Consider the following 27,718-nt stretch of genomic DNA (forward strand, 5'->3'; position numbering starts at 1 on the left):
ACCATCTTGGCTTGGTCAATTTGAATTGGAGAAGACACCCGGGGGATTGCTGGTTGCGAGACAGGCCTTTGGATGGTTGGAGTGAGACGCGGAGGTCTTCTCTCCCGGGTCGTCTCCTTAGCACGTTCCAGAAAGCGGATGTCGATCCGGGTAGCTAAAGACACCAGGTCGTCCAGGATGGGAGGTATGTCTCGGCCGGCTAGCTCATCCTTGATCCGTCCAGAAAGGCCCTCGCAAAAGGTGGACACCAATGCCCCATTATTCAAGGCCAGTACAGATGCGACGGTGCAGAAACGCACGGCATACCATCCCACAGAAAGACTCCCTTGATGGAGTCGGAGAAGTGAGGAGGCAGTAGAAGATCTTCGTCCAGGTTCATCGAACACCTTCCGGAAAGCCACGATGAAGGCCTGGAGATCGGACACCAAAGGATCCCCTCTCTCCCACAGAGGGTTAAGCCACGGCAACACCTCCGGTGAGGTGAGACATGATGAATGCCACCTTGGCCCGGTCGGAGATGAACTGGTGTGCCAGAAGTTCAAAGTGCAGCGTGCACTGATTTATGAAGCCCCGACATAGGACAGGGTCACCATCGAAACGTGGAGGCACAGAAAGCCGGGGTCCAAAGCCGGGTGTCACAGCGCCACAGGGTTGAGGTGCCGCTGGAGTGGGTGCCACTCGATTAGAGACGGACACCGTTGGAGTAGACACCGTGTCCAGGCGGTAGTTGACTGTCCGCAGATAGGATAGGATAGTCTCCTGTTGGGATCTCTGATGAGAGACCTCCTGGTATAAGTCAGAGAGCAAAGGAGCCTGGGAGCCACCGGATTCCATGGCCTGTGCAAACTGTTACGGGTTCGAGTGGTGGAACCTCTGTGCTTTGATGCAAGGAGGGACCAGCGTAACTAAGTGCCTACTCGGACCAACCCAGGTCACACGGCGGCTTAGTCGACTTCGTGAACCAAGGAGGGATCGGGCAGGTGAACCAGGTGCCACTCTGGGACCGACCTTGTGTGAGAGCAGGTGACTCCCATGGGTCAGACGACAGGAGCTGACCTGTACAGCGGATGAGCACGGCAGGTAGACTGGCGGGTGATCTGGGTAGACAAGTAGGCGGATACGGAGGAAAGCCAGACAGGTACTCCGGGTAAACGAACAGGCGGGTACGGCAGGTAACTGGCAGGTGCTCCGGATGGCAGGCTGGCGAGCATGGCAGGTAACTGGCAGGTGCTCCGGGTAGGCTGACAGGCGGGCATGGCAGGTAATCTGGCAGGTGCTCCGGGTAGGCAGGCTGGCGGGCACAGTGGGTAACTGGCTGGTGCTCCGGGTAGGCAGGCAGGCGGGCACGGCAGGTAATCTGGCAGGTGCTCCGTGTAGGCAGTCTGGCGGGCACAGCGGGTAACTGGCAGGTGCTCCGGGTAGGCAGGCTAGTGGGCTTAGCGGGTAACTGGCAGGTGCTCCGGGTAGGCAGGCTGGAAGGCACAGCGGGTAACTGGCAGGTGCTCCGGGTAGGCAGGTCTAGCGGGCACAGCGGGTAACTGGCAGGTGCTTTGGGTAGGCAGGCTGGCAGGCACAGCGGGTAACTGGCAGGTGCTCCGGGTAGGCAGGTGTAGCGGGCAGGACTGTTAGACAGACTGGCGGGCAGGACTGTTAGACAGACTGGCGAGCAAGGAACCTGAGGGCTGAGGAGAGTGTTAGCATGCAAACAACCTTACACAGACACCTCCATTTTGGAGGAGGTGCTTAATATAGGGGCAGTCCTCCGGCCATTGGCCGAGGACTCTTTAGGACGGCGCGCGCGGCCCCTTTAAGAGGGAGGGAGCGCGCGCGCCCTAAGCACAGTGCCCGGGAAGCTGCGCGCAGTGCGCGCCTTAGCAGCAGGGAAACAGGAAGACGCCGGACCGGGAACGCGGCGGTGAGGGGAACGGCGTCTCTGCCTGGCAGAGACGCCGATGCTACATTATATATGCGATCGCAGGTTTATGTTACCTAAGAAAACTAATAAAAAAATATATATATATTTTTCAAAGATATATGAAAGGTTATATTTTGCTTTTCCTTAAATGTAAACAGCAAAATATATATATATATATATATATATATATATATATATATATATATATATATATATATATACAGTGCAGACCAAAACTTTGGACACACCTTCTCATTTAAAAAATTTTCTGTATTTTCATGACTATGAAAATTGTACATTCACACTGAAGGCATCAAAACTATGAATTAACACATGTGGAATTATATACTTAACAAAAAAGTGTGAAACAACTGAAAATATGTCTTATATTCTAGGTTCTTCAAAGTAGCCACCTTTTGCTTTGATGACTGCTTTGCACACTCTTGGCATTCTCTTGATGAGCTTCAAGAGGTAGTCACCGGAAATGATTTTCACTTCACAGGTGTGCCCTGTCAGGTTTAATAAGTGGGATTTCTTGCCTTATAAATGGGGTTGGGACCATCAGTTGTGTTGTGCAGAAGTCAGGTGGATACACAGCTGATAGTCCTACTGAATAGACTGTTAGAATTTGTATTATGGCAAGAAAAAAGCAGCTAAATAAAGAAAAATGAGTGGCCATCATTACTTTAAGAAATGAAGGTCAGTCAGTCCGAAAAATTGGCCAAACTTTGAAAGTGTCCCCAAGTGCAGTTGCAAAAACCATCAAGCACTACAAAGAAACTGGCTCACATGAGGACCGCCCCAGGAAAGGAAGACCAAGAGTCACCTCTGCTTCTGAGGATAAGTTTATCCGAGTCACGAGCCTCAGAAATCGCAGGTTAACAGCAGATCAGATTAGAGACCAGGTCAATGCCACACAGAGTTCTAGCAGCAGACACATCTCTACAACAACTGTTAAGAGGAGACTTTGTGCAACAGGCCTTCATGGTAAAATAGCTGCTAGGAAACCACTGCTAAGAACAGGCAACAAGCAGAAGAAACTTGTTTGGGCTAAAGAACACAAGGAATGGACATTAAACCAGTGGAAATCTGTGCTTTGGTCTGATAAGTCCAAATTTGAGATCTTTGGTTCCAACCACCGTGTCTTTGTGCGACGCAAAAAGGTGAACGGATGGACTCTACATGCCTGGTTCCCACCGTGAAGCATGGAGGAGGAGGAGATGTGATGGCGTGGGGGTGCTTTGCTGGTGACACTGTTGGGGATTCATTCAAAATTGAAGGCATACTGAACCAGCATGGCTACCACAGCATCTTGCAGCGGCATGCTATTCCATCCGGTTTGCGTTTAGTTGGACCATCATTTATTTTTCAACAGGACAATGACCCCAAACACACCTCCAGGCTGTGTAAGAGCTATTTGACCAAGAAGGAGAGTGATGGGGTGCTACGCCAGATGACCTGGCCTCTACAGTCACTAGACCTGAACCCAATCGAGATGGTTTGGGGTAAGCTGGACCGCAGAGTGAAGGCAAAAGGACCAACAAGTGCTTAGCATCTCTGGGAACTCCTTCAAGATTGTTGGAAGACCATTTCCGGTGACTACCTCTTGAAGCTCATCAAGAGAATGCCAAGAGTGTGCAAAGCAGTCATCAAAGGAAAAGGTGGCTACTTTGAAGAACCTAGAATATAAGACATATTTTCAGTTGTTTCACACTTTTTTGTTAAGTATATAATTCCACATGTGTTAATTCATAGTTTTGATGCCTTCAGTGTGAATGTACAATTTTCATAGTCATGAAAATACAGAAAAATCTTTAAATGAGAAGGTGTGTCCAAACTTTTGGTGTGTACTGTATACGCAGGCGTGAATCACCCTGCTGGCACATGCTTCCTGTTGTGGCCTGTCACTCTGGCTGCAGCGTCTTCTCCTGTGCCCACCTGCCCCTTGTGCTCTCTTGATGCCAAAGCCTCCCGCGATTTGGCACACAGGGTTTTATATCCCGGTGTAACAGGCCAAATGAACCCCTGTCCAGATTAAACCCAGGTATAGTTTGGCCCAGGCCAGAGTATACCCCGGGGGATAAACTGTCCTAGGCCAAACTATACCTGGGTTGTAAAATAACCTAAGCCAAACTATACCCATCCAGGCTACAATATAATCCTCCGGGGGATAAACTGTCCTAGGCCAAACTATAAAAAATAGCATAGGCCAAAGTATACCTCTCGAGGATGCAATATACCCCTCTATTTTATGAGCCCTTGTAAATTAGATAGATTTTAGATGCCATTTTTTACCCCTCAAGGCTACAATATATCCCTCTATTTTGTATTTTATGAGCCCTTGAAAATGAGAGATTTTAGATGCCATTTTTAATAGCTTAAAACAGACTTACAGGTAGTGGAAGGTATTTGTGTTGTTAATCACCTGATGAAGATTGATCTTACAATACAATGTGACTGGGACACTAACATCTGAGATGTGTCATGTTTGTTGTAATGACTCAGATGTTAGAGTGCCACATAGATAAAAGATGACTTGCACACATATCAGTAGTATTTGCTCATTAAATTAAAAGAACTTATCTAAACCCTTAGAATGCAATTGTGACTTGATCTTATCAATTCACTGGTCAGTTATCTTTTCACATTACTTACCTGACAAACCTGAACCCCCATTAAGATGTTGAAATACTAAGTAATTCTTGTGTATATTACTCAACGCTGCTGATATAAAGGGGGGTATAATCTGGCATGAGGGGGTATGAAATGGCATATGCCAATTTATATATATTGTATAAATTGGCCTAGGCCATAATATACCCGATGTATAATCAATCCTAGGCTGCTTTAACCCCGCATATAGTCTGGACTCGGGGTATACTATGGCCTGTTACACCAGAACTGTGTCAAGCAAGGCACCTGAGCAGGTCCCGCACAAGAACTAGCTCCCCCTGCAATTCTTCTGGTGCAAACTGGTTCCGCCTGGTTTAGTCCGGCCAGCAGATGGCAGCCTTTCCTCCCTAATTTCACATCATGCTGGGACTCTTCAGAGACACCATTACTTCCTCTTACATTCCTCCTTCCCTTTAGCTCACCAGATCTCGGGCGAGTGGAATCCTTGCAGATTCGAAGTTTCTCAAAGGGTAACCCAAGTTCAGCCAACAGTTGAGCGCACTCTCGGGTTTTCTGCTGATTCTGTGACTAAACAAATTTGTCTTGGGCGTACCGGTTGGGGGGAATACCGGTGTTGGCCAGCTCAGTCCTATGAGGCTCTTCCTGTAGAGGCACTTCTGGAGTATTTGGAGATTGAAAAATAAAAAAGGCATTATCCCTGTTTTTTGGCCACTTCAGAAAAAAACTAGAATAAAAAGAGATTATAAAGTTGTATTGACCTCAAAATGCTATAAAATATTACAGCTTGTCCTGAAAAATCAAGCCCTATACAACTCCATTAACAGAAAAAAAAGTTATGGCTCTCAGGGTATGGGCTGAAGGCAAGCTTTTGATATTTTTTTTAAAGGGGTTCTCCAGTCATGATATTGATGACCTACTGTTTCTGGCTGATGTTGGAGCTAATAGCAATTGGGGGTGCCAGGTGTCAGACCCCCACTGGTCTCATATTGATGACCTCCCCTTGGATAGGTCATTAATATAATTTGAAGAGAGAATACTTTTAAATAATTTAAAAACTATTACATTTATAAATTATTAGGTGATTTTTACCACAAAGTGGTAAAACCCAAATAACAAAGCCCAAATAACTAAGTCTGAATTGCTGTATTTTTTTTCAATTCTCATCTAATTAGAATTTTTTTCACATTTATTTATCTAAGAAAAATGTTTGACGTAGGCAAAATATGAACACTTTAACAAGGCTGCATGATTTTTTGGGCAAAGTTTTCTTCTATGACCCGTCTGTGCACATGCACATACCTCTTCAAAGACAATCTTCCAATATACTGCAATCTCCTTATATATACACGCAGGGAGTCTTTCCCCTAACCTCTGCCACTACAGGTCATACAGTGGCATACATTGACCTTTGACTACAACTGTAAAAACATATACCAGGAGGTGTTTTTGTTGTTGTTTTAATAAAGTTCCCAACTGTAGGTAGGTTACACTTTTTTGTACAATGATAATACATACCAGCTCTGCGTATGCCAAAACCACACCATTGTAATACACTGGGTGCAGGGGGGCCCATGAGCTTGTCACAGTAAACATCAGAGCGAACTCCCAGCATGTCCTGCAAGTCTTGAGAAACAAGTTATGAATTGAGCCTAGTTGTATTATATGCTGGAAGAATGGAAAACAAGAAGGAGGAATAATAGGTATTCTTTAATGTGGACATTGCCCAGTGCAGTCTATAGTAAAGTAGGCTGTGTGGTCTATAGAGGAGACTGGGGTGGTCATTGGTACTTTACTATTTGCGAGAGAAGCATCTGCCATTAGTGAATAAGATACTTTTTAGTAGTTTACTTTAATTTTGGTCTATATTTAAACAGAAAATATTAAACAACGTAAAGTAGTAAGAACTATCCTATAGTACAAAAAATAGGTATATTAACCCCTCCACTTTCTTAGATCAACAGGGAAGTTTCCTGGAAGTACTCTGGATTAATTTTTTTAAATCTTAACTCTTTTAACTCTTTTCTGAAACAACCCCTTTAATTAGTACTAGTATTTTTTCTGTTCTCGTTTTCTAAACTTGATTGTGTGTTATAGTCCAAAACATACCACAATTGGTAAATAAATGTAAAAACAAGAAAGAAAAAAAAAAGCTAATTCAGATGTCATGATTACGTCTCGAAGGGGTATACCTTTTAGAATAAGTTATCTACAGGACAGATGATAACTTTTACATTTGTGTGGGTCTGACAGCTGGGACACCTCCAATTGCCCGAATAAGGCTCTTTTATTCCCTTTCAAATCGAACAACAGTGTGCATGTACAACTGCCCTTCCATTCACTCTCTATAGGACTGTTGGAGCATTGTATTCAAATTTCTCTAGCAGTCATATAGAGAATGAATTGAGCGGTGGTCAACCATGCGCACTGCTGCTCCATTCTAATGGGGAAAAAGCTGGTGTGCCGATCTGGTGATTGGTGAGGGTTCCAGTGGTCCCTATCATATGCATAGGTGATACTCCTGTCACAATTCTGTTGTCCGATTACCCAGGGCCCAGAGGCTCCTTCCCTGTCCCTAGCTATCCCTGCTCCCAAAATTACTTCTGATGGTGATGATGCTGGGGCCACATACCTTGCTGAACTCCTGAATCAACCCTATATCTGTCCTCTTCCCCAACCCATGGAAGTGGGGAGGAATAGTGTATGTATATGCACAAACCAGACAAACAAGGAAGGACTTACAGGGATAACTGAAAATATCAATTCTACAAATATGCACTCACAAACAACAGAGAGGAGCACCAGAAAGAAAAGGAAGGGAAACTAAATAGGAGAAGATTAGGATTTGCACACAGCCGAAACACCTAGCAACAGTCAAAAATAAACACTCCAAACGCCTCTACCAAGAACTGACTACTCACCAGGCAGTACAAGACTTAACACTGGCAATCCAGATTTCCAGAGGCAAGTATGTATAGGGGAAGTGAGTGGCCAATACTGAACAGCTGAGATCATCCAAGCTGGGAAACCTCAGAGATTCCAAACTGAACAGTTTAACCCCTGCACTGCTAACAGAAACCTGCACCATTTAATATGAAGGAGATGTGCTTCTGAGCAGTGCTGGAGTACGTAAAATCAGACGCTGTGGTCTTCTGGCCCCTCTCTGTCGTGGTAAATCCATGACAGATCCAGACAAATTCCAATCAAATACATGACAAAAAAAAGTTCATGAAATTACACTAACTACTGGTGTCCAGTAACTTTTCACGGTATACATTTTATTTGCAGGGTCTAGCTCTAATCAATGGTACACAGATGATTACCTCTTTAGGCTGTGAAGCTGTAGAGAGAGCCGATGCAATCGCCAAGCAAGCAGATATAATTGCCTCCCTTACATTGGAAGTCCTGAAGGGAACTACAAGGGCTTTTGATTCTGGTTGGTTATTATTATACTACTTATTTGAAGTACAAGCTGGGTACAAACTATTATATTAATGAGTGTTTTCTCTTTTAGACATTCACAGACTGAGGCCTCACCCTGGACAGGTGGAGGTAGCTTTTCGATTTAGATCACTTTTAGATTCGGATCACCACCCTTCAGAGATAGCGGGTACTTTAAAATGGTGTTTTGCAGAAGTAATATGTAAGATAATTTAAAAATGTACTTAAAAGGAACCTGTCATATTATGCATGTGACGCGCCCCCTGGGACATATTCCTGTTTGAGGGGAATACCCGGCACCGGATCAGATGGGGGGGGGTTGTAGTCTCCGAGCGGCTGTGACCCGGTCCCGTGCCCAGGGCGTCAAGCTCAGTGTTATGTGGCAGCTTTACAGATGTTACTAAAGTTCTTTTGTGTCGACTACGCCACCCGTTGTGATGCGGTCACTGTGGCCGCCGCTGCAGCAGGGTCCGCTGAGGCTGATGATGGATGCGCAGCTTGGTGGGATAACCCCCAACGGGAGGGGTATAGCCTCAGAGGGGACAGGCGCAGAGGATGGGGGTTGTGGTGGTGTAGTGCAGACGGCAGTGAAGACAGAGTCGGGTATTGCAGTTAAGGGTGTTTACTTACTGCAGATGTTGTACTGGTCACTCCAGCTGCGAGTGACCACCCGAGCCGTGCTGCGTCCACCAGGTCCTGGATCCGGCCAACCCCCAAACAAGTCCAGAGCGTGGCCCTGAGCTCTCCCTCTGTCCTTTCTTCAGCCGTCCCCACCAGTGATTCACCTAGGTCCAGCTCCCTCGGGCCTTCTTTTGGGACACCCTTGGCCCTGGGTTCCCTGACCCTTCGTGTGGTGTGCCTTCGGGGTGAATGTAGTGGGTGACCGTGACAGACACTGCCCACGGTCTCCGGTCTCTGGCTGGGGAATGTCTTTACCCCCACCAGCTTGGGTTCCGGTACCCTCTTGCTGACTCCTCACCCGGTGTTCTAATTTGGGTTCTTGGGTCCCTTCAGTCTTCCCCCTCTGGGTCTTTCTCTTTCTTTCTCCTCTCTCTCTCTCCAGGGCTGCTGTTTCCTTCTCTCTCCTCTCCAACTGACTTGTTCTCAGCGTCTGACCCTAATCTAAGTTGGTGCCCTCCTTATATATCCCTCTATGTGTGAGCTCAGGTGACCAGCACCCAATGAGCTCCTATCACTACCCAGACTGCTCCCCCTATCTGCCCCTACACTACATGGGATGTACCACCCCCCTCCCACTCCAGCCAGGAACAGGCTCGGTTGTACCTGCACATTTCTAAGTGGGAGTACCGTCGGCCTGCTCCTCTGGAATGGGATGTATGTAGTGCATGCAGTCTATCTGAGCTCAGTTCCACACTCCTTCCTTACCCGGGAGTGGAATATCACACCTCTGGGTTGAGGTGCAATACCCCTGTAGCAGCCGAATCCTCAGGGTGCTACACATGCAGTCCGATCTGTGGACAGTATGGCATAGAGTAGGAGAAGCTGAGCAGAATGATATATAGGTTAGTTGGGAAAAATTCAGTATAACTTGTATTTTATTCGTGGAGATCCCTGGTGTTTGTATACATTTTGAGTCCTAATCTGTGATTGGTAGATATTTCTGCATGCACACATACAGGGAAGACTGTCATTCACTGTGTAGGATCGCCCACTGGACTCGTATGCACACCAACACCATGTATTTCCATGAATAAAATACATTTTTTACTGAAATTTTTCAAACAAAAACACTCAGTACATCAGTCTGATCTGCTCCTGCTTTATAACATCAGATGCCATTTTCAACATGACAGGTTCCCTTTAAGTAACAGATGTATCCGTAATATTTACAGTAATCAGCCTTATCATTAAAGGCAATCTGTCATCATGGTTTTTTTTTCTACATATGGGAATCATCGTATGGCTGTACAGGTTTTTGTTTTTGTTCACCAACAAAAATTTTTGTTCAGCTATGATGTACCAGTCGTGAAATCTAATTAGAAGCCATGTGCGATTCAATCTATAGGTGCATTGGGGGCCTGTCAATACACATACTTCCAATTCTTTACCAGCCTGATTTATACACCCCTTAATGACCAGGCCAAATTTTTTAAATCTGACATGTGTCATTATGTAGTAATAACTCTGGAATCCTTCAACATATCCCATTGATTTTGAGATTTTTTTTTCGTGACAAATTATACTTCGTGGTGGTGGTACATTTAGGTTGATATGTTTTGTATTTATTTTTAAAAATGTCAGAAATGTGACAAAATTTTAAAAAAATTAGCAATTTTCAAACTTTGAATGACTATCCCTTTAATCCAGATAGTCACACCACACAAAACATTAATCAATACAATTTCCCTCATGTCTGCTTTAAATCAGCACCATTTGTAAAATGTTGTTTTATTTTGTTAACATTTTAGGTTTAAAAATGTAGCAGTAAATTTTCATTTTTTTTAAAGGAAATTTACAAAACGTATTTTTTTAGAGACCTATTCAGTTTTGAAGTGACTTTGGGGGTCCTATATATTGGAAACCCACAAAAGTGATACCATTTAAAAAACTGAGCCCCTCAACATATTCAAAATTGCTTTCAGGTAGTTTATTAACCCTTCAGGTGCTTTTCAGGACTTAATGCAAAGTGACATGACAGGAATGAAAAAAATTATTTTTACCACCTTAATGTTTCTAACTTCTGAACAGGCCGCTATAGCCGGCAGGCTCTAAGGTCGTTATTTGGCTATAAATTGCATGGCAAACATCAGGACCACACAATCAAGATCTCAGGTGAACGATGGGGTTAAAGAGGGAGCCCCCGGACTCTGTTAACCATCTAGATGCTGTAGTCACTATTGACAGCAGTATTTAAGGGGTTAAACGACAATGGTCGGTGCCAATACTGACCGTGGCTGATGCAGCAAGTTATCAGCTATAATGTACAGCTAATAGCTGCTGGATTGTCACCCCTCAGAGGATGCTAGTCTCTTATATCGCAGGTCAGTTTTAAGTTATATTGGATGTCATTAAGGGGTTATGGTTCCATTTAAGACCACTTGTTTAATATTGTGTAGGTTCCCCTGTGGTCAGCAAAACAGCTCTGATCCTTTGAGGCATGGATTACACAAGACCTCTGTTGGTGTCCTGTGTTATATAGCACTAAGGCATTGGCAGTAGATTCTTTGGGTACTGTAAATTGGGAGCTGAGGCTTCCATAGATCAATTTGGATTTTCCAGCACATCCCGCAAATGCTTTATCAGATTGAGATCTGGGGAATGTGGAGGACAAGTCAACACCTTCAACTCTTTGAAGCATTTCTGAACAATTTTTGCTGTGTGGCAATATCTAGTAAAACGGTCACTGACATTAGAGAATACCATTGCCATGATTGTAACTGGCCCTTGTCAAAGTCACCCAGATCCCAATACTTTGCTGCTTCCAACACAAAAACTGACTGTTCACTTGCTGCCTAATTTATCAAACCCCCTGACAGGTGTCAATGTCACAAAATAATCAATGCTATTCACCTTACCTATTAGTGATTTTACTGATATGGCTCACTGGTGTGTACTTTTTGTAAATTACCGGTATATACAGTATGTGTAATATATAGACATATAACCCCTTAAAGACTGGAGGATTTTTATTTTTTTCTCTCACCTATATAACTTTTCTTTTTTCCATCAACATAGCGATATAAGGGCTTTTTTTTATTTTGTTGGACGAGATGTACTTTTGAAGTCATTTTCCTATATAGTGTAGGGATAAATGGGGAAAAAAATCCAATTAGATTGAAATGGTGAAAAACTACAATACTGTCAGTGTTTTTTTGTTTCGTTTTATGGCGTTCATTATATGGTAAAAATTACATTTCAGCATATTTTTCTTTTAGTCCCACTTGAACCTGCAATTATCTGATTGCTTAGTCTATGTATTGCAGTATACAGTGTAAATCATGGTCTCCTATGAAGCTCATAATAATAACCGTATAACTTATAAAGTTAATTATTGCATAGTTTCATGACTAGGAAGATGTAATCTGTGTCCATTGTCTGTATTTTTGTATATTTATTTATTTCACACACCACGCTAAAATTGATACTTTGTCTTTTAGAAAGTCACAGATTTTGTGACAGGGTCCAAGATGCTTATACACTACGGTGCTGCCCACAGGTACGAAAATGACCAACAAGTGACTAATGCTGAAAAGAAAGCCGTATGTGTGACAATATTGATGGAAAGAATATTTGGAATTTATATTGCTTTTTGATTTGCACATTTCGTAAGATAAAAAGTAAGATTTAGTAAGAACCAACTTACGGTAATTCATCTCAATGTCGGCAATAACAGAAGCATCAGTGTCGGTATTGGAAAAGGAGAAACAAAGACTGGAGAAGAGTAGGCAGCAAGAAAAAGGAAATACTTCCCTGATAGTAATAGACTGGGGTTTTTTGAGTGTTGACATTCTTCATTGAGACTTTGTATATACTGTAACATAACTACAAATGACATAAACAAAGAAAACAGACTTCCAAAACCCTCACACGCTTCGTTTTACTCTGAAACGCTGAATAAGTGCTTGTAATGAATAATATTGTGTTTCTAGGTGCATGGTGTGGCGAATGATACTATTGACTTTGTTAAGAACATAATTTCAACAGAAATTAACAGTGCAACAGACAACCCTGTATCCTTTTATGCATGCTGTATGATTTATTGCACCATCATATTCTACAGCATTTTACAGACATCATCATCACTGTCCCCATTGGGGCTCACAATGTGTATTCCCTATAAGTATGTCTTTGGAATGTGGGAGGCAACCAGAGTACCTGAAGTAAACCCACGCAAACACGGGGAGAACATAGAAACTCTTTGTAGACGTTGTGTTTGGTGGGATTTGAATCCAGGACTCCCAACGCTGTGAATCAATAGTGCTAACCACTGAGCCACCGTGGTGCTATTTTGTCTGGGTTCACACAATGAGGCTGAACCGTGGCAGTGATGTATAGTAAAACTGCGCAGACATGTATCTCTGCTTACAGCTCACAGGATCCCAAAGTAGCAGGCTGCAGCTTCAGACAGGAGAGAGGAATGCCCACACTGACACTGCAAGAGCACAATGAGTGGGCACACAGTGTCAGTGTGGGCACGCTCCCATCACACTCTCCTGTTTCCTGATCATACAAGAATGGGCAGCCGTTGTATATAGGAGATGAGATGGAGACGTCTTGCATGCATTGACACTGTGTGTGTACTCGGCCCCTGCAGTGTTAGTGCAGATGCGCAGGGTCAGGGATTCAATTCAGGCAGCAAAGTGAATTCTGTCAATAAAGCTGAGTGGGAGGGGATGACTCCGAATTAACCCCTTCATGACCTTGTAATTTTCTGCTTTTGCCCTTTTGTTTTTTGCTCACCTTCTTCCAAGAGCCATAACTTTTTTATTTTTATAGCCGTATGAGGGCTTGTTTTTTGAAAGACGAGTTGTACCTTTGACTGACACCATTGATTTTACCACATAGTGTACTGGAAAACAGGAGAAAATTCCAAGTGAGATGGAACTGCAAAAAAATATGCAATTCCACAATTTCTTTTGTTTTTTGTTTTTCTACCATGTTCACTAAATGGTAAAAGTGACCTGCCATTATGATTCCCCAGGTTATTACGAGTATGCAAATACTAAACATTTATAGTTTTTTTTTTTTATTTAAGTGGTAAAAAAAAAATTCTGAAATTTGTAAGAAAAAAAAATTATTTTATGTCGCCATTTTCCGAGACCAGTAGCTTTTTCATTTTTCGGGATCTGGGGCTGGGTGAGGGCTTTTTTTTTGTGCCCTGAGCTGATGTTTGCATTCATATCATTTTGGGATAGATACAATGTTTTCGCCTCTTTTTGCATTTTATTGCAATGTTGCAGTGGAGAAAAAAATATTGCTGCTGGAGTATATCAATTCTTCAACAATGATGATAAAAAGGTTTTCTAATCTTAACGCGTTTCAACTGCGTACCAGCGTCTTTATCAAGTGAAAAAAAGAAATGTGAAGCAGAATTTAACTCCCTTACAAGAACAGTCACTCAGAAGCCACGGCCCCACTATCAGTATTTGGTCAGTATTTTCTCTCAGGAGTGGGAGCCAAAACCAGGTGAGAAACAATCAGAAAAAAGGTATAATAGAAACAAGTCACCAATTCTGCATTTATCACCCACTCCTGGTTTTGGCTCCCACTCCTGAGAAAAAATACTGACCAAATACTGATAGTGGGGTAGCCTTATCAAGAGTACTCTTGTCTACACAATGGGGGTCTCAATCAATGGATTGCCGGCTATCATGTACATATTCCACACATGGAAGGGGGTTGTCAATATGGGGACAACCCCTTTAATTTATAACTGCAGCATAAACATGTTTAGGACTTTGTGAAAACAGACCTTAACCACTCTTTTAAGATGGTTTTTGCAGAAAGGGGAGAAACCATTTCAGGTGGAAACTTTCATGGTGAATATCCTGCAAAGGTACTGTTTTATATATATATATATTTCAGATGATTTGTATTGTAATATTTTGACTGATGTTTTTCACCTCAAAAAGTTTGGATTTCCTGTAATTTGCAGGCCTTGGATTATCTTGCTATTGGGGTCCATGAACTTGCATCAATTAGTGAGAGAAGGATTGAAAGACTTTGTAATCCCTCCCTTAGTGAACTACCAGCATTTCTAGTCACTGAGGGGGGGTTGAACTCCGGCTTTATGATCGCCCATTGTACAGCTGCTGCCCTTGGTAAGAGTTTGATAAATTCCAAGCTTTTGTGTGATCATTGTAAAAGCTTCTAAAAAATTCACCTTGAAGAACATTTTGAACTGTTTGTTTAACAAATTTAATCTTAAATGTATTTTTTTATTCTCAATTTGTCCTCCAGTTTCTGAAAATAAAGCTTTGTGTCACCCATCCTCAGTGGACTCACTCTCCACAAGTGCTGCCACTGAAGACCATGTATCTATGGGAGGCTGGGCAGCAAGGAAAGCTCTAAGAGTAATTGAAAATGTGGAACATGGTAGGAACTAAATTTGTGTATTTAATATATTCTCTAAACTATCTGCATTACGCAATGACATTTCATATTACTAAAAGTTGAGCATTGAACTTGAATTCTTTAATGAGTCTAGAGTGGCGCAAAACGTTTCTAGCTCTGGAGGACCAGACACAGACGCAAACCACATGGACAGCCCATTTTTTTCAGTTGCATCTGTGAAATGCTTAATTTCCTCTATGGTTTTGCTGTAGGTAAATGGCATAATGTACTTACTGCTGGATTCCCACATGAATTAAAACTGATTGCAGTGGAACACAGGATTTTATCAGAGTATCTTCTAAAAAAATGTATTATAAAAAAACTTACAACCCCTTTAATCCACCATGACTTCATTTTACATCATGGGAACAATTTACACTGCACAATCATAATGTCATATATTTACAGCATACAAAGGAGCTGTTTTAATGCAATCAGCATAGGAGCCCAGTGGTGTTTGACTGCTAGGCTCCCTCTGCAATGGCTGGCATTTGACCGTAAGTCAAATAATGGCTTTTTGGCACTTTCAAATGCTGGGTGCACAAGAAGCGTTCCATTCTATATTGTGGTGGCATAAGACGGCTGTGGCTGCAACATCTAAAGAGTTTGACTGATGGAAGAAGCTGATGTATATACATCACATAGGATACACTGAGACTGCTGTATACAAATCACATAGGAGACACTGAGATTGCTGTATATGCATCACACAGGATACACTGAGACTGCTGTATATACATCATATAGGAGACTCTGAGAGTGCTGTACATATATCACATAGGATATACTGAGACTGCTGCATATACATCACATAGGACACACTGAGACTGCTGTATATACATCACATAGGAGACAACGAGGCTGATATATGTACATCACAAAGGAGACACAGAGAGTGGTGTTTATATAACACATAGGAGACTCATATATACACAAGTCCCTGTATCATCTATGTACTGTATATACAAAAGTCCCTATCACATAGGAGACACTCGGACTGGTGTAAATGCATCTGTTAGAACTCTCCTGTTAGTTTTTTTCTATTTTGCTGGTCACATGACCTTTTTTGCCTATTTAATCCTGCTCCGCCCTTCTGGCCTTGCTGGACTTCATTGTAATTTCTACTCTTAAGCTAGCCAGGTGCTTTGTTACCTTACTCCGTCAGTTTAGCTAGGTCTCTTGACCTCTATGTTCTATGTTGTTTGTTTGTCTTTTTACTGCTACAATTTCTGCTAGGAGGTGTCCATCTTTCTCCCAGTCCCTAGTTCTGGTAGGGATCCCTCCCTCGCATCTATAGGTCTTCGTACAGACTAGCTGAGGACTTTAGCGGGTCTGATCGCAGGATCAGGTTCCCCGTTACATCGTAGGGATCTAGCTTAGTTCTATTGCAGGGACAGATCTCCTGTCTTTCCTTAGTACCTGTAGCAGATCATAACAGTAAGTCCAGCCCAAAAAAAAAAAAAAATTTCTCTAAGGAGAGACCTCCAGTTTCCATCATGGTGTCACTTCAGGATTTGGCTCAACGCTTGCAGGGACTCTCTCTGGAGGTGGCCGAGCTCCAGCAACACGTGAGTGGCTGTTCAGGGGCGCATTTTATGGAGCCAAAGGTACGTTTGCCTGATTTATTTTTTGGCGAACAACAAGAGTTTTTTTCCTTTAAAAATGCTTGTTTATTGTATTTTCGTTTGAGACCCAGATCCTCTGGTGATGAATCACAGCGCATAGGGTTCATAATGTCACTTTTGCGCAAAGAACCTCAGGGATGGGCCTTTTCTCTCCAACCTAGTGATCCGTGCTTTAGATCAGTAGATAGCTTTTTTTCTGCTTTGGGGTTATTGTATGATGATCCTGATCGTGTCTCATCAGCTGAGACGGAATTGAGACTTTTGAGGCAGGGATCAGGTAATGTGGAAAATTATTGTACTCACTTCCGTCGGTGGTCTGCTCAGGTGGGGTGGAACGATTCTGCTCTGAAAAGTTTGTTTCTTGCTGGGCTAGGTGAAAGGGTTAAAGATCTGCTGATTGCTTATCCTACACCTCGAAACTTGCAGGAGGCAATGCAATTAGCTATACGGGTGGACAGGAGACTGCGGGCAAGGGTTAATGAGAGTAAATCCTCTGCTGTGTCAGCTCCGAGTTCTGAGAGGGTCTGTACTGATATTGGAGAGCCGATGGAGATTGGGGCGATGTCACCCCGCTCTCAGGAAAAAGACCGCAGGTTTTCCGAAGGTTTGTGCTTTTATTGCGGAAAATCTGACCATTTCATTAAGAACTGTGTGCTTCGTATGAAGAAAGAAAAAAAAAGGTCAGTTACGCCCGTATAGCCTGTTTAAACACTAAGGGTGTATTTCTTTCTGCTACTACCGCTGCTCTGGAAGAATTAATTGAATTTCGGGTATTTGTGGATTGTGGTTCTACTCTGAATGTGATTGATGGGGGATTCTTGGAAAAACTTAAATTAAAACCAAAACCTTTGTCATCCCCTATTTCCGTGGTTTCTGTCGATGGCTCTCCCTTGAAATGTGTTTCTCACAAGGTTTATGAATTTCCCCTCACTATTAATGGTATTCACCATGAAAATTTGGATTTGGCGGTATTAAATAATTTGCCTTTTCCAGTAGTGTTGGGGTTGCCTTGGTTAAAATTGCACAATCCTGTACTGGATTGGTCTACCAATGAAATTAAGTCCTGGAGCCCTAAGTGTTATGACAAGTGTTGTAACGGGCGCATTGCTGCTGTGGATAGAGGGGAATTACCTGTACCTATTAAGGATTTTTGGAAAGTTTTTTCTGAGGAGGAGTCGCAAATTTGCCTCCCCATAGAGACTATGATTGTACCATTGAATTTGTTCCTGGAGCGACTCTTCCTAAAAGTCGTTTATTTCATCTTACTATTCCTGAGAGAAAGGCTTCGGAGGAATACATACAGACGAGCTTGGCCGCCGGTCATATCAGACCCTCTAAGTCACCTGTGGCTGTTGGATTTTTTTTTGTTAAAAAAAAGGACGGCGGTTTACGTCCTTGTCTGGACTTTCGCGAGATTAATAAAATTACTGTACGCAATTCCTACCCACTGCCATTGATTCCTGATTTGTTTAACCAGTTAGTGGGGGCCAAGTGGTTCTTTAAAATTGATCTCCGGGGGGCATACAATTTGTTGCGCATGAAGGAGGGTGATGAATGGAAGACTGCTTTTAACACTCCTGTGGGTCATTTTGAGAATCTGGTTATGCCTTTTGGTCTTGCCAATGCACCAGCATTTTTTCAGAATCTTATTAATGATATCCTTAGACCTTTGATCGGCAAAAATGTGGTTAGGTATCTGGATGACATTTTTATTTATTCGCCTGATCTGGAGTCTCATTGGCGGAGCGTACGTGAGGTATTGCAGTTATTGATGGACAATTCGCTTTTTGCTAAGCTGGAGAAATGTGAGTTCGCTGTACAGAGAATTAGTTTTTTGGGCTACATTATCTCTAGCGAGGGCTTTGAGATGGACTCGGTGAAAGTTCAAGCTGTGCAGGAATGGCTTAGGCCTATTGGTTTGAAATCGATACAGAGGTTTTTGGGTTTTGCCAATTACTACAGAAAATTCATTAAAAAATGTTCTATTATTGTTAAACCATTGACCGATCTCACCAGGAAAGGTGCTAATACGGTTCAGTGGACTACTGAGGCCATTGAAGCTTTTGTGTTTCTAAAGGAAAGGTTCAGCTCTGCCCCCATCCTTATGCAGCCTGATGTGACTAAGCCGTTTTTGGTTGAGGTTGATGCTTCTTCTGTGGGGGTCGGTGCGGTGTTGTCTCAAGAAAACAAGGATGGAGTACATCCCTGTGCCTTTTTTTCAAAAAAATTTTCCGAGACTGAACTTAATTACGATATTGGTAATCGGGAATTGCTGGCTATTAAACTCGCATTTGAACACTGGCGTCATTTCTTGGAAGGTGCTGATTTTCCCATTCAGATTTTCACTGATCATAAAAATCTGATCTATCTTGATGCTGCCAAGCGCTTGAATGCCCGTCAGGCTAGGTGGGCACTTTTTTTTTCGCGGTTTAATTTTTCCGTTACTTACATCCCGGGTACCAAGAATGTTAAAGCTGATGCTTTGTCTCGTAGCTTTTCTCCCATGGTCGGTGCTGAGGAGGAGGAGAGCATTTTACAAGAAGGTGTGGTGATTGCAGCATTGGACTCCGTTTTGGAAGATGAGATTCTTAAAGCACAGGAGAATGTCCCATCTAACACTCCCCATGAGAGGTTGTTTGTGCCTAGGACCTTTAGGAGAGATTTGTTTGTTGAGTGTCATGAGTCTCAGTTGGCAGGTCATCCTGGAATTTCTGAGACCAAGAGACTTGTGGGTCGCAGTTTTTGGTGGCCTGGATGGCAGAAGGAAGTCATTAAGTGGGTGCGTCAATGTATTGTGTGTGCTAGATCTAAGTATTCTCATACTCCTGCTGCGGGGTTGCTTTGCCCAAGGTTTGCTGTGTCCAAGGTTCCTAGTGCACCTTGGACACATCTGGCTAAGGACTTTATTACTGACCTTCCCCCCTCTGAGGGTTTCACGGTCATCTGGGTGGTCGTGGACCGTTTTAGCAAGATGTGTCACTTCATCAAACTGCCCTGCGCTAAGACACTCGCTAAGGCCTTTGTCAAGGAGATTGTCAGACTCCATGGTCTTCCTACTAATATTGTTTCTGATAGGGGACCTCAGTTCGTGGCTCGTTTTTGGCGTGCCTTTTGTGACAGGTTGGGAGTTCATTTGTCATTTTCATCTGGATATCATCCTGAGTCTAATGGCCAGACAGAAAGGAAGAACCAGGATGTGGAGCAGTTCTTGCGTTGTTTTGTGGCAGACAATCAAGAAGGTTGGTCGGAGTTTCTGCCGCTTGCTGAATTTGCCCTTAACAACCATGCATCCTCTTCTGCTGGGTGTTCGCCTTTTTTTTGTTGTTCTGGGAGACATCCGTCTTTTGGGTCATTTTCCAAATTGGTATCGGCTGTGCCCGAGGAGGAGAGTTTTTCCGGTGATTTGGAAAGAGTTTGGACGGATGTGCGTGGTAATCTTCAGGAGGCTAACAAAAAATCTAAGAGGTACTTTGACAGGAAACGTCAAGAGGTTTTGTTTACGGTTGGTGACATGGTTTGGTTGTCCTCTAAGAATCTGCGGTTGAGGATTCCTTCTAAAAAATTGGGTCCCAAGTTTGTAGGTCCCTTTAAGGTGCTTCAGGTGGTTAACCAATCTGCGGTTAGGTTGGAGTTTCCCACCTCCTGGAAGATTAATCCGATGTTTCATGTTTCCCTATTGAAAAAAGCAGATGTATCAGATAGAGACGCCACTGCCACTGTTCCTCCGGTGGTGGAGGACGGGGAATATGAAATTTCCCGCATCCTTAATTCTAGACGGTATAGAGGGAGTTTGCAGTATCTCGTCGCTTGGAAGAGTTTCGGTCCCGAGGATAACTCTTGGGTGAGGGCGGATGATGTTTCTGCTTCCAGACTTGTCTGAGCGTTTCACAAGAAGTTTCCTGATAAGCCTGGGCCTAGGGGATCCGGAGGATCCTCATAGAAGAGGGGGTACTGTTAGAACTCTCCTGTTAGGTTTTTTCTATTTTGCTGGTCACATGACCTTTTTTGCCTATTTAATCCTGCTCCGCCCTTCTGGCCTTGCTGGACTTCATTGTAATTTCTACTCTTAAGCTAGCCAGGTGCTTTGTTACCTTACTCCGTCAGTTTAGCTAGGTCTCTTGACCTCTATGTTCTATGTTGTTTGTTTGTCTTTTTACTGCTACAATTTCTGCTAGGAGGTGTCCATCTTTCTCCCAGTCCCTAGTTCTTGTAGGGATCCCTCCCTCACATCTATAGGTCTTCGTACAGACTAGCTGAGGACTTTAGCGGGTCTGATCGCAGGATCAGGTTCCTCGTTACATCGTAGGGATCTAGCTTAGTTCTATTGTAGGGACAGATCTCCTGTCTTTACTTAGTACCTGTAGCAGATCATAACAGCATCACAAAGGATACAGAGGTTGCTATATTTCTTACATAGTAGACACTGCGGCTTCTATCTTCAATGTTGGGATGGGAGGGCAGAGCACTAACTCCACCTGCAAAAAACGTCCTGATGCTGGCATTCGTTGCATGCACGTATTCACAGTCCAGGAAGGTATTAAGGGGCTGGCCTGCAAAACGGGTCCAGCAACTCAAGCACTGTGGTCCCTTAAAATCTGCCCAGGGGCCGGAAGAAATGACAACGGTCCACGGGTCAGAGATTTCTCAACCCTGATGTAGATGTTGAAAAGATTGTTTGTTCAAGTATCCTCGTAGAACTAATAAATATTATTATTATTTATTATTATAGCGCCATTTATTCCATGGCATTTTACATGTGAAAAAGGGGTATACATACAAGAACAAATTACAATAATCTTGAACACAATGTGACAGCAACTGGTACAGGAGGAGCGAGGACCCTGCCCGCGAGGGCTCACAATCTACAAGGGATGGGTGAGGATACAGTAGGTGAGGGTAGAGCTGGTCGTGCAGCGGTGGTTACTGCAGGTTGTAGGCTTGTCAGAAGAGGTAGGTCTTCAGGCTCTTTTTGAAGGTTTCCACGGTCGATGAGAGTCTGATGTGTTGGGGTAGAGAGTTCCAGAGAAGAGGGGAAGCACGGGAGAAATCTTGTATGCGATTGTGGGAGGAGGAGATTAGAGGGGAGTAGAGAAGAAGATCTTGTGAGGATCGGAGGTTGTGTGCAGGTATGTATCGGGAGACTAGGTCACAGATGTATGGAGGAGACAGGTTGTGAATGGCTTTGTATGTCATGGTTAGGGTTTTGAACTGGAGTCTCTGGGTAATGGGGAGCCAGTGAAGAGATTGACAGAGAGGAGAGGCCGGGGCATAGCGGGGGGGGGGGACAGGTGGATTAGTCGGGCAGCAGAGTTTAGGATAGATTGGAGGGGTGCAAGAGTGTTAGAGGGGAGGCCACAGAGCAGGAGGTTGCAGTAATTAAGGCGGGAAATGATGAGGGCATGCACTAGTGTTTTTGCAGATTCATGGTTGAGGAATGTGCGGATCCGGGAGATATTTTTGAGTTGGAGTCGGCAGGAAGTGGAAAGGGCTTGGATGTGTGGTTTGAAGGAGAGTTATGAAAAACAAGTGTAAAAAAATAAGAATTTTCACTTCACCATAAAATTGTTATTGTTATTGCTTTGTTATGGGGAAAAAAAGAAACATATTTCTTATTGCTGCATCCGTAACATCCCATACTATAAAACAAATGTTTTATTTTTACGCCACGAAGAATGCTGTAAAAAAATATAAAGGAAAAACAATGTAATATTTGATATACTTATGAACATGAAATATGCTTGTTTATTCATTTTTTATTAACTTATAATTTTAAAAGATACATTTTTGTGTCATAGTTTAGGAATTCTAAAACATATTTTTCTGGTAGGGTCATATCCTTTCCTGCTATTGTACAGCTCTACCTAATATACAGTATATTTATAAATTTAGTGTAATCAGCATTTTTATACAGTAGAGAAGTTCATCTATCTCTGATGTTATCTATTATATATCCAGAAAAAAAATATGAAGACAATATATTTTAAAAGCAATTAAAATACACGAATATTCTATTATTTCTAAAATATTTCTAATTTTTCTGGATGGTATCTTGTGCAAAACCTGTTTTTTCATATTCATTAATATTTTTTTTTGCAAACTGGGAATAACATTTCTGTTTTTACAGTGCTGGCTATTGAGCTTCTTGCAGCCTGCCAGGGGATTGAATTTCTACGCCCTCTTAAAACCACAACTCCATTGGAGAAAGTGTACGACCTTGTTCGCTCTGTTGTCAGGTAAAAACAAACAGTATTTCACAGTCTAGGTTTTGAAGGCCTGCATGTTGTAGTGGTTAATGATCAATAATTGTCCCTAACTGTCATCTTGTAGGCCATGGATGAAGGATCGTTTCATGGCCCCAGACATTGAGGCAGTTCACAGATTACTCGTTGACCAAAAGGCAAGACTTTTTTTAAAATATTTTTTAAATGTTTACTTTGTGTATTAAAATGATTGCTTATGGTAAAGAGAAATTGTTATGGGGACACTTTTTCACTCTTTCTATCATAACTCCCAACTGTCCCATATCCAGCCCTCTTCTGATTTGGCGGCGATGTCCCACTGTCCCAGGTGGTCAGGGCTATGTCACTCTGTGTCGGTGATGTCTCCCAGATGCTGTGCAGGCTCAATGCCAGTGTTACTGAGGAGTTCATTGCTCAGTAACTCCACCTCCTCCAACTCATTTTTCACTTTCTTTGAAAAATGGTCTTCCCTGGATTTGAACACTCCATCTCTTGGATGGTAGTTAGCAGATGGTTAATCAGCAACTTTTGTGTACTCCCAAAATGGTGTCAATGAAAAATAAAAGCCCTCATATGTCTTTGTAAAGAAACAACGTTCAGCTCCGCTGTACTGTTAGTTATAATCACACACAGCTCTGCAATGAGATGAGGAGAGAAAACTGTCAGTTATTACATGTGTCACATTGGTAATGCACCCTTTCATTTAAAATAAGCTCTGTAGGCAGATTCTCATTCAGATCTGTGTCCAGCCCGTAGCTCTTAACAGCTGATTTACATAAATGTGTATTTCTCTGGACATTGGATGGGATGACCTGCATGCCCATATAGGTGGCTTAGGCAGGTTGATCCATCTGACAGATTCCCTTTAAGTGGTGAAGACCCTGGAGAAATTGCCCCACCATAAAAATTCCATCATTGATAAGAATAGTAATTGATATTATCTAATAAGCTATTGGTAATTATGTCTACATGATTTCATTGTACCGTGTTTTTCCTTTTATTTTTACTGTAAACGTTCTCTTGTCCTTCCATGTGGAACATATTTGGCACATTAAGGCAAAAACTGTTTTGTGAAGCTGAGTCAATGATTAATGTGGTCAACATACTTTAGATGGAATCAAACTTTGTATGTAAAATGTGGTCAAAGGTTCCTAAACTAGATAAGTACATATTTATTTAACCAAGAGGTGTTGGAGCCACAACACCAGTCTCAGCATTTGCTTATCTTTCCTTATTGACCAATGCTAAAATGTAATGCTGGGAAAACATCATATGGTTTTAGAAGGGACACCTAATACTACGATATGTAGATTACACTCACATATAATACTTGAATAGTATGTGAGAGTGATCTACATATACAGTCATTAAAAAAATAAGTAAAATCTGGTCCTTAGAATGTCTTAAAATCAGGTGTATACAATGTCAGATGAACAACAGATGACAAATTACACAGTTTAATTTATTTAACAAAATCTATGCCAAAATGCTGAAGCAGTATGTGAAAAAATATGTACACCCTCATGAACAACTAGCTTGTAGAAGCACCTTTAACTTGAAATAATCGTTTCCTGTATTTATTCATCACTCTCTCACATTGTTCTGGAGGAATTTTGGCCCACTCTTCTTTACAACGTTGCTTAAGTTCATTGAGGTTTGTTGGCCTTTGTTTATGCCCCACTCTCTTAAGGTCCTGCCACTGCATTTCTATTGGGTTGAGGTCTGGACTTTGACTTGGCCAATGCAACAGCTTGATTCTTTTATTTTTCAGCCATTCTAGTGTAGATGTGCTTGGGGTCATTGTCCTACTGTATGACCCCGTTTTGGCCAAGTTTAGCTTTTGGACAGATGGCCTCACATTTGTCTCTAGAATACTTTTTTTGTATACACAGGAGTTCATTGTCGACTCAATGATTCCTGTGGCTGCAAAACAAGCCCAAACCATCACCCTTCTACCACCATGCTTGACAGCTGGCTTAGGTGATTGTGCCTATTATATGCCATGTTTGGTTTTTGATAATCACAGGATAAGTATAGTCAAACATGTCCACTTTGGTCTTGTCTGTCCAAAGGCATTGCATCTGAACAAACCACAAAACTTTTGGAACAAGATTGCAAACTTATGTTGTGCTGCCATGTTCTTTTTAGCAAGAGGTTTACTTTTGGCAATCCTTCTAAACAAGCCATACTTGTCCAGTCTTTTTCTAATTGTGCTGTTATACTTGAACATTTAACATACTAATTGAGGCCTTTAGAATCTAATTTTTTTGCAGTTTATCTGAGCACTGCATGGAGATGAATTTGCTGGGATGTCCCCTCCTGGGAAGATTGGAATTGACTTGAATGTCTTTCACTTAATCTCTCACTGTGGAATGATGAACTCCAAATTGTTTGGAAATTGCCTTGCAAACCTTTCCTTATTGAAAGGCAGCAACAATTGCTTCTTTAAGATCACTGCTGATAGCTTTCCTACTTGGCAGTGCATTAACACTCCTGAATGCCCAAGATCAGCAAATTTACAAAAATGCAGCTTTTTTATAATTACATTTTTATTGAATTTTCAAAATGAAGTTACAGAATAAAAACACAAAACTCAAGGTAGTAGCATTCAGTTCATATTAGTTAGTTTAGTAATCTACCATCAACAATTCATGGATTCAACACTGAAGAGTACACATCTTAGAATTATATATAGATAAGAACAATGACAGGACATTAACACAGAAGAAGAAAGAGGGAATTCGTTTTTCTCATGACTAACTATAAATTAAAAATACAGAAATTCTGATAAAAACATAAATGTCATTATTAACAATAAAAACACACAATGTGTCAGCTTGCAATAGAATAGGAGAATCAATGGCATCTCATAATGCACAGCTGTCGTAAAACAAATTGCTTTCATATAAATATTTACGGTATGTATACATCATGTAGATCTATTTTTTTTTACAAGATTACTATTCTGTTAGAGCTTTCATTTTGTTCTCACCAAAACTGAGCTTCAGTTTACAGAATGAAAAAAAAAAAAGTCAGCTTGGTTTCTAGAATAAAAAATGTGTTGTTTTTAATTGTTCAATTGGTTTCTTCTGCAGGTTTGGCTGGTGGCGGTACCATACATTGAGAAATACAGAATGGAACACATTCCTGAATCCAGACCTGTTTCGCCTACTGCTTTTTCTGTGGATTCAATGTCAATGAGCAGCTCTTCGATGGCTGACCAACAAGACCAAACTTGTGATCATGATCACCATGAACCTTAGGGCTGCCTTATTTTCAATAACAGTAAAACCATAGCTAGCTTTGTAGTGAAGCACCACCTATCAACCTGAGGTGGTAATAAAACATTTGTAACACAGTATATCACAAAAGTGAGTACACCCCTCACATTTTTGCAAATATTTTATTATATAAAAAGTAGAAGAAATGCGGCAATCACCATACCTGAAAACATCAGTCCTTTATTCCATGTAATGGGACAAACATGTGGCAACAAGGGAAGTGGGGAAAACAGGACGGACAACAGCCGTTTCGTGCTCAAAGTAGCACTTCTGTGGGTCCAAACACATAAGCGCTACGTTGAGTGTGAAATGACTGTTGTTCGTCCTGTTACCCCGCTCCCCCTGCTTGCCACACGTTTGTCCCATTACATGGAATAAATGACTGATGTTTTCAGGTATGGTGAGTGCCACATTTCTTCGACTTTTTATGTATTATTTGGACTTTTATGCATGGCAGAACACCACCAACATACCTCATTTGTTTGCATAAGTTCACAAAATACAGGTGATATTCATTTCTGTCTCAAGGTTGGTGCCAATATCTCCAGAACTTATCATTTTATGATATCTTTTAGTGGGACAACACTGAAGATATGACACTTTGATACAATGTACAGTGGTCAGTGTACAGCTTGTATAACAGTGTAAATTTGGTGTGCCCTCTAAATAACTCAACACACAGCCATTAATGTCTAAACTGCTGGCAACAAAAGTGAGTACACTGCTAAATGAAAATGGCCAAATTGAGGCTAAAGTTCGAATATTTTGTGTGGCCACCATTATTTTCAAGCATTGCATTAACTCTCTTTGGCATGGAGGTCACTAGAGCTTTACAGGTGTCCACTGGAATCCTTTTCCACTCCTCCATGACGACATCATGGAGCTGGTGGATGTTGGAGACATTGCGCTCCTCCACCTTCCCTTTTGAGGATGCCCCACAGACTGGCCAAGGTGCTAGACATGCTTGGCCAGTCCAGCAGCTTTACCCTTAGTTTCTTTAGCAATGCAGTGGTCGTCTTGGAGGTGCGTTGGGGTCGTTATCATGTTAGAACACTGCCCTATGGAAACAGTTTGCGAAGGGAGGGGATCAAGATCTGCTTCAGTATGTCACACTGTTATGCAAGCTGTACACTGACTACTTTACATTGTATCATATCATATCTTCAGTGTTGTCCCATGAAAAGATGCAATAAAATATTTACAAAAATATGATTGGTGTACTCACTTTTGTGATATACTGTATATAAAAGGTTTTAAATAAAATCTTAACTCCATGTACTGTACTATAATTGTGTGGTGTAATCATGTATTTTGTAATTATGGTATTAAATATTCATTGGAACTCAACTTGTGAATAACTATGTATTATATGATGAAAATGGTTACTAATGTCTTGGGTCCATTTTAATCTTTGCGTCACACTTTTTGCTGATGAAGTGGACCCAAGAAAATACACATTTTAAAAAGGCTCTCTAATTTTACAGTTTCTATATGTCTCAAATTTGAATTGTA

At 42.1% G+C, this 27,718-nt stretch overlaps 1 protein-coding gene across 1 annotated transcript in view; it reads left to right on the forward strand.

Moving 5' to 3' along the window:
* HAL (histidine ammonia-lyase) overlaps positions 1-26,366 on the forward strand; it is a 43,470-nt gene extending 17,104 nt beyond the window's left edge. The window contains exons 11-20 of the mRNA XM_073650688.1: positions 7,835-7,982; positions 8,061-8,156; positions 12,106-12,164; positions 12,598-12,678; positions 14,439-14,504; positions 14,604-14,769; positions 14,909-15,043; positions 22,811-22,919; positions 23,014-23,083; positions 26,021-26,366. Of these exons, the coding sequence (XP_073506789.1) occupies positions 7,835-7,982; positions 8,061-8,156; positions 12,106-12,164; positions 12,598-12,678; positions 14,439-14,504; positions 14,604-14,769; positions 14,909-15,043; positions 22,811-22,919; positions 23,014-23,083; positions 26,021-26,188 (1,098 nt within the window). The 3' untranslated portion in view covers positions 26,189-26,366. The remainder of the gene's footprint in view (positions 1-7,834; positions 7,983-8,060; positions 8,157-12,105; positions 12,165-12,597; positions 12,679-14,438; positions 14,505-14,603; positions 14,770-14,908; positions 15,044-22,810; positions 22,920-23,013; positions 23,084-26,020) is intronic.
* The last annotated feature ends 1,352 nt before the right edge of the window (positions 26,367-27,718 follow it).

The sequence above is a fragment of the Phyllobates terribilis genome, unplaced genomic scaffold (genome assembly GCF_046119375.1).
Source record: "Phyllobates terribilis strain yellow unplaced genomic scaffold, ASM4611937v1 Scaffold_11__3_contigs__length_659146591, whole genome shotgun sequence".
Lineage (NCBI taxonomy): Eukaryota > Metazoa > Chordata > Amphibia > Anura > Dendrobatidae > Phyllobates > Phyllobates terribilis.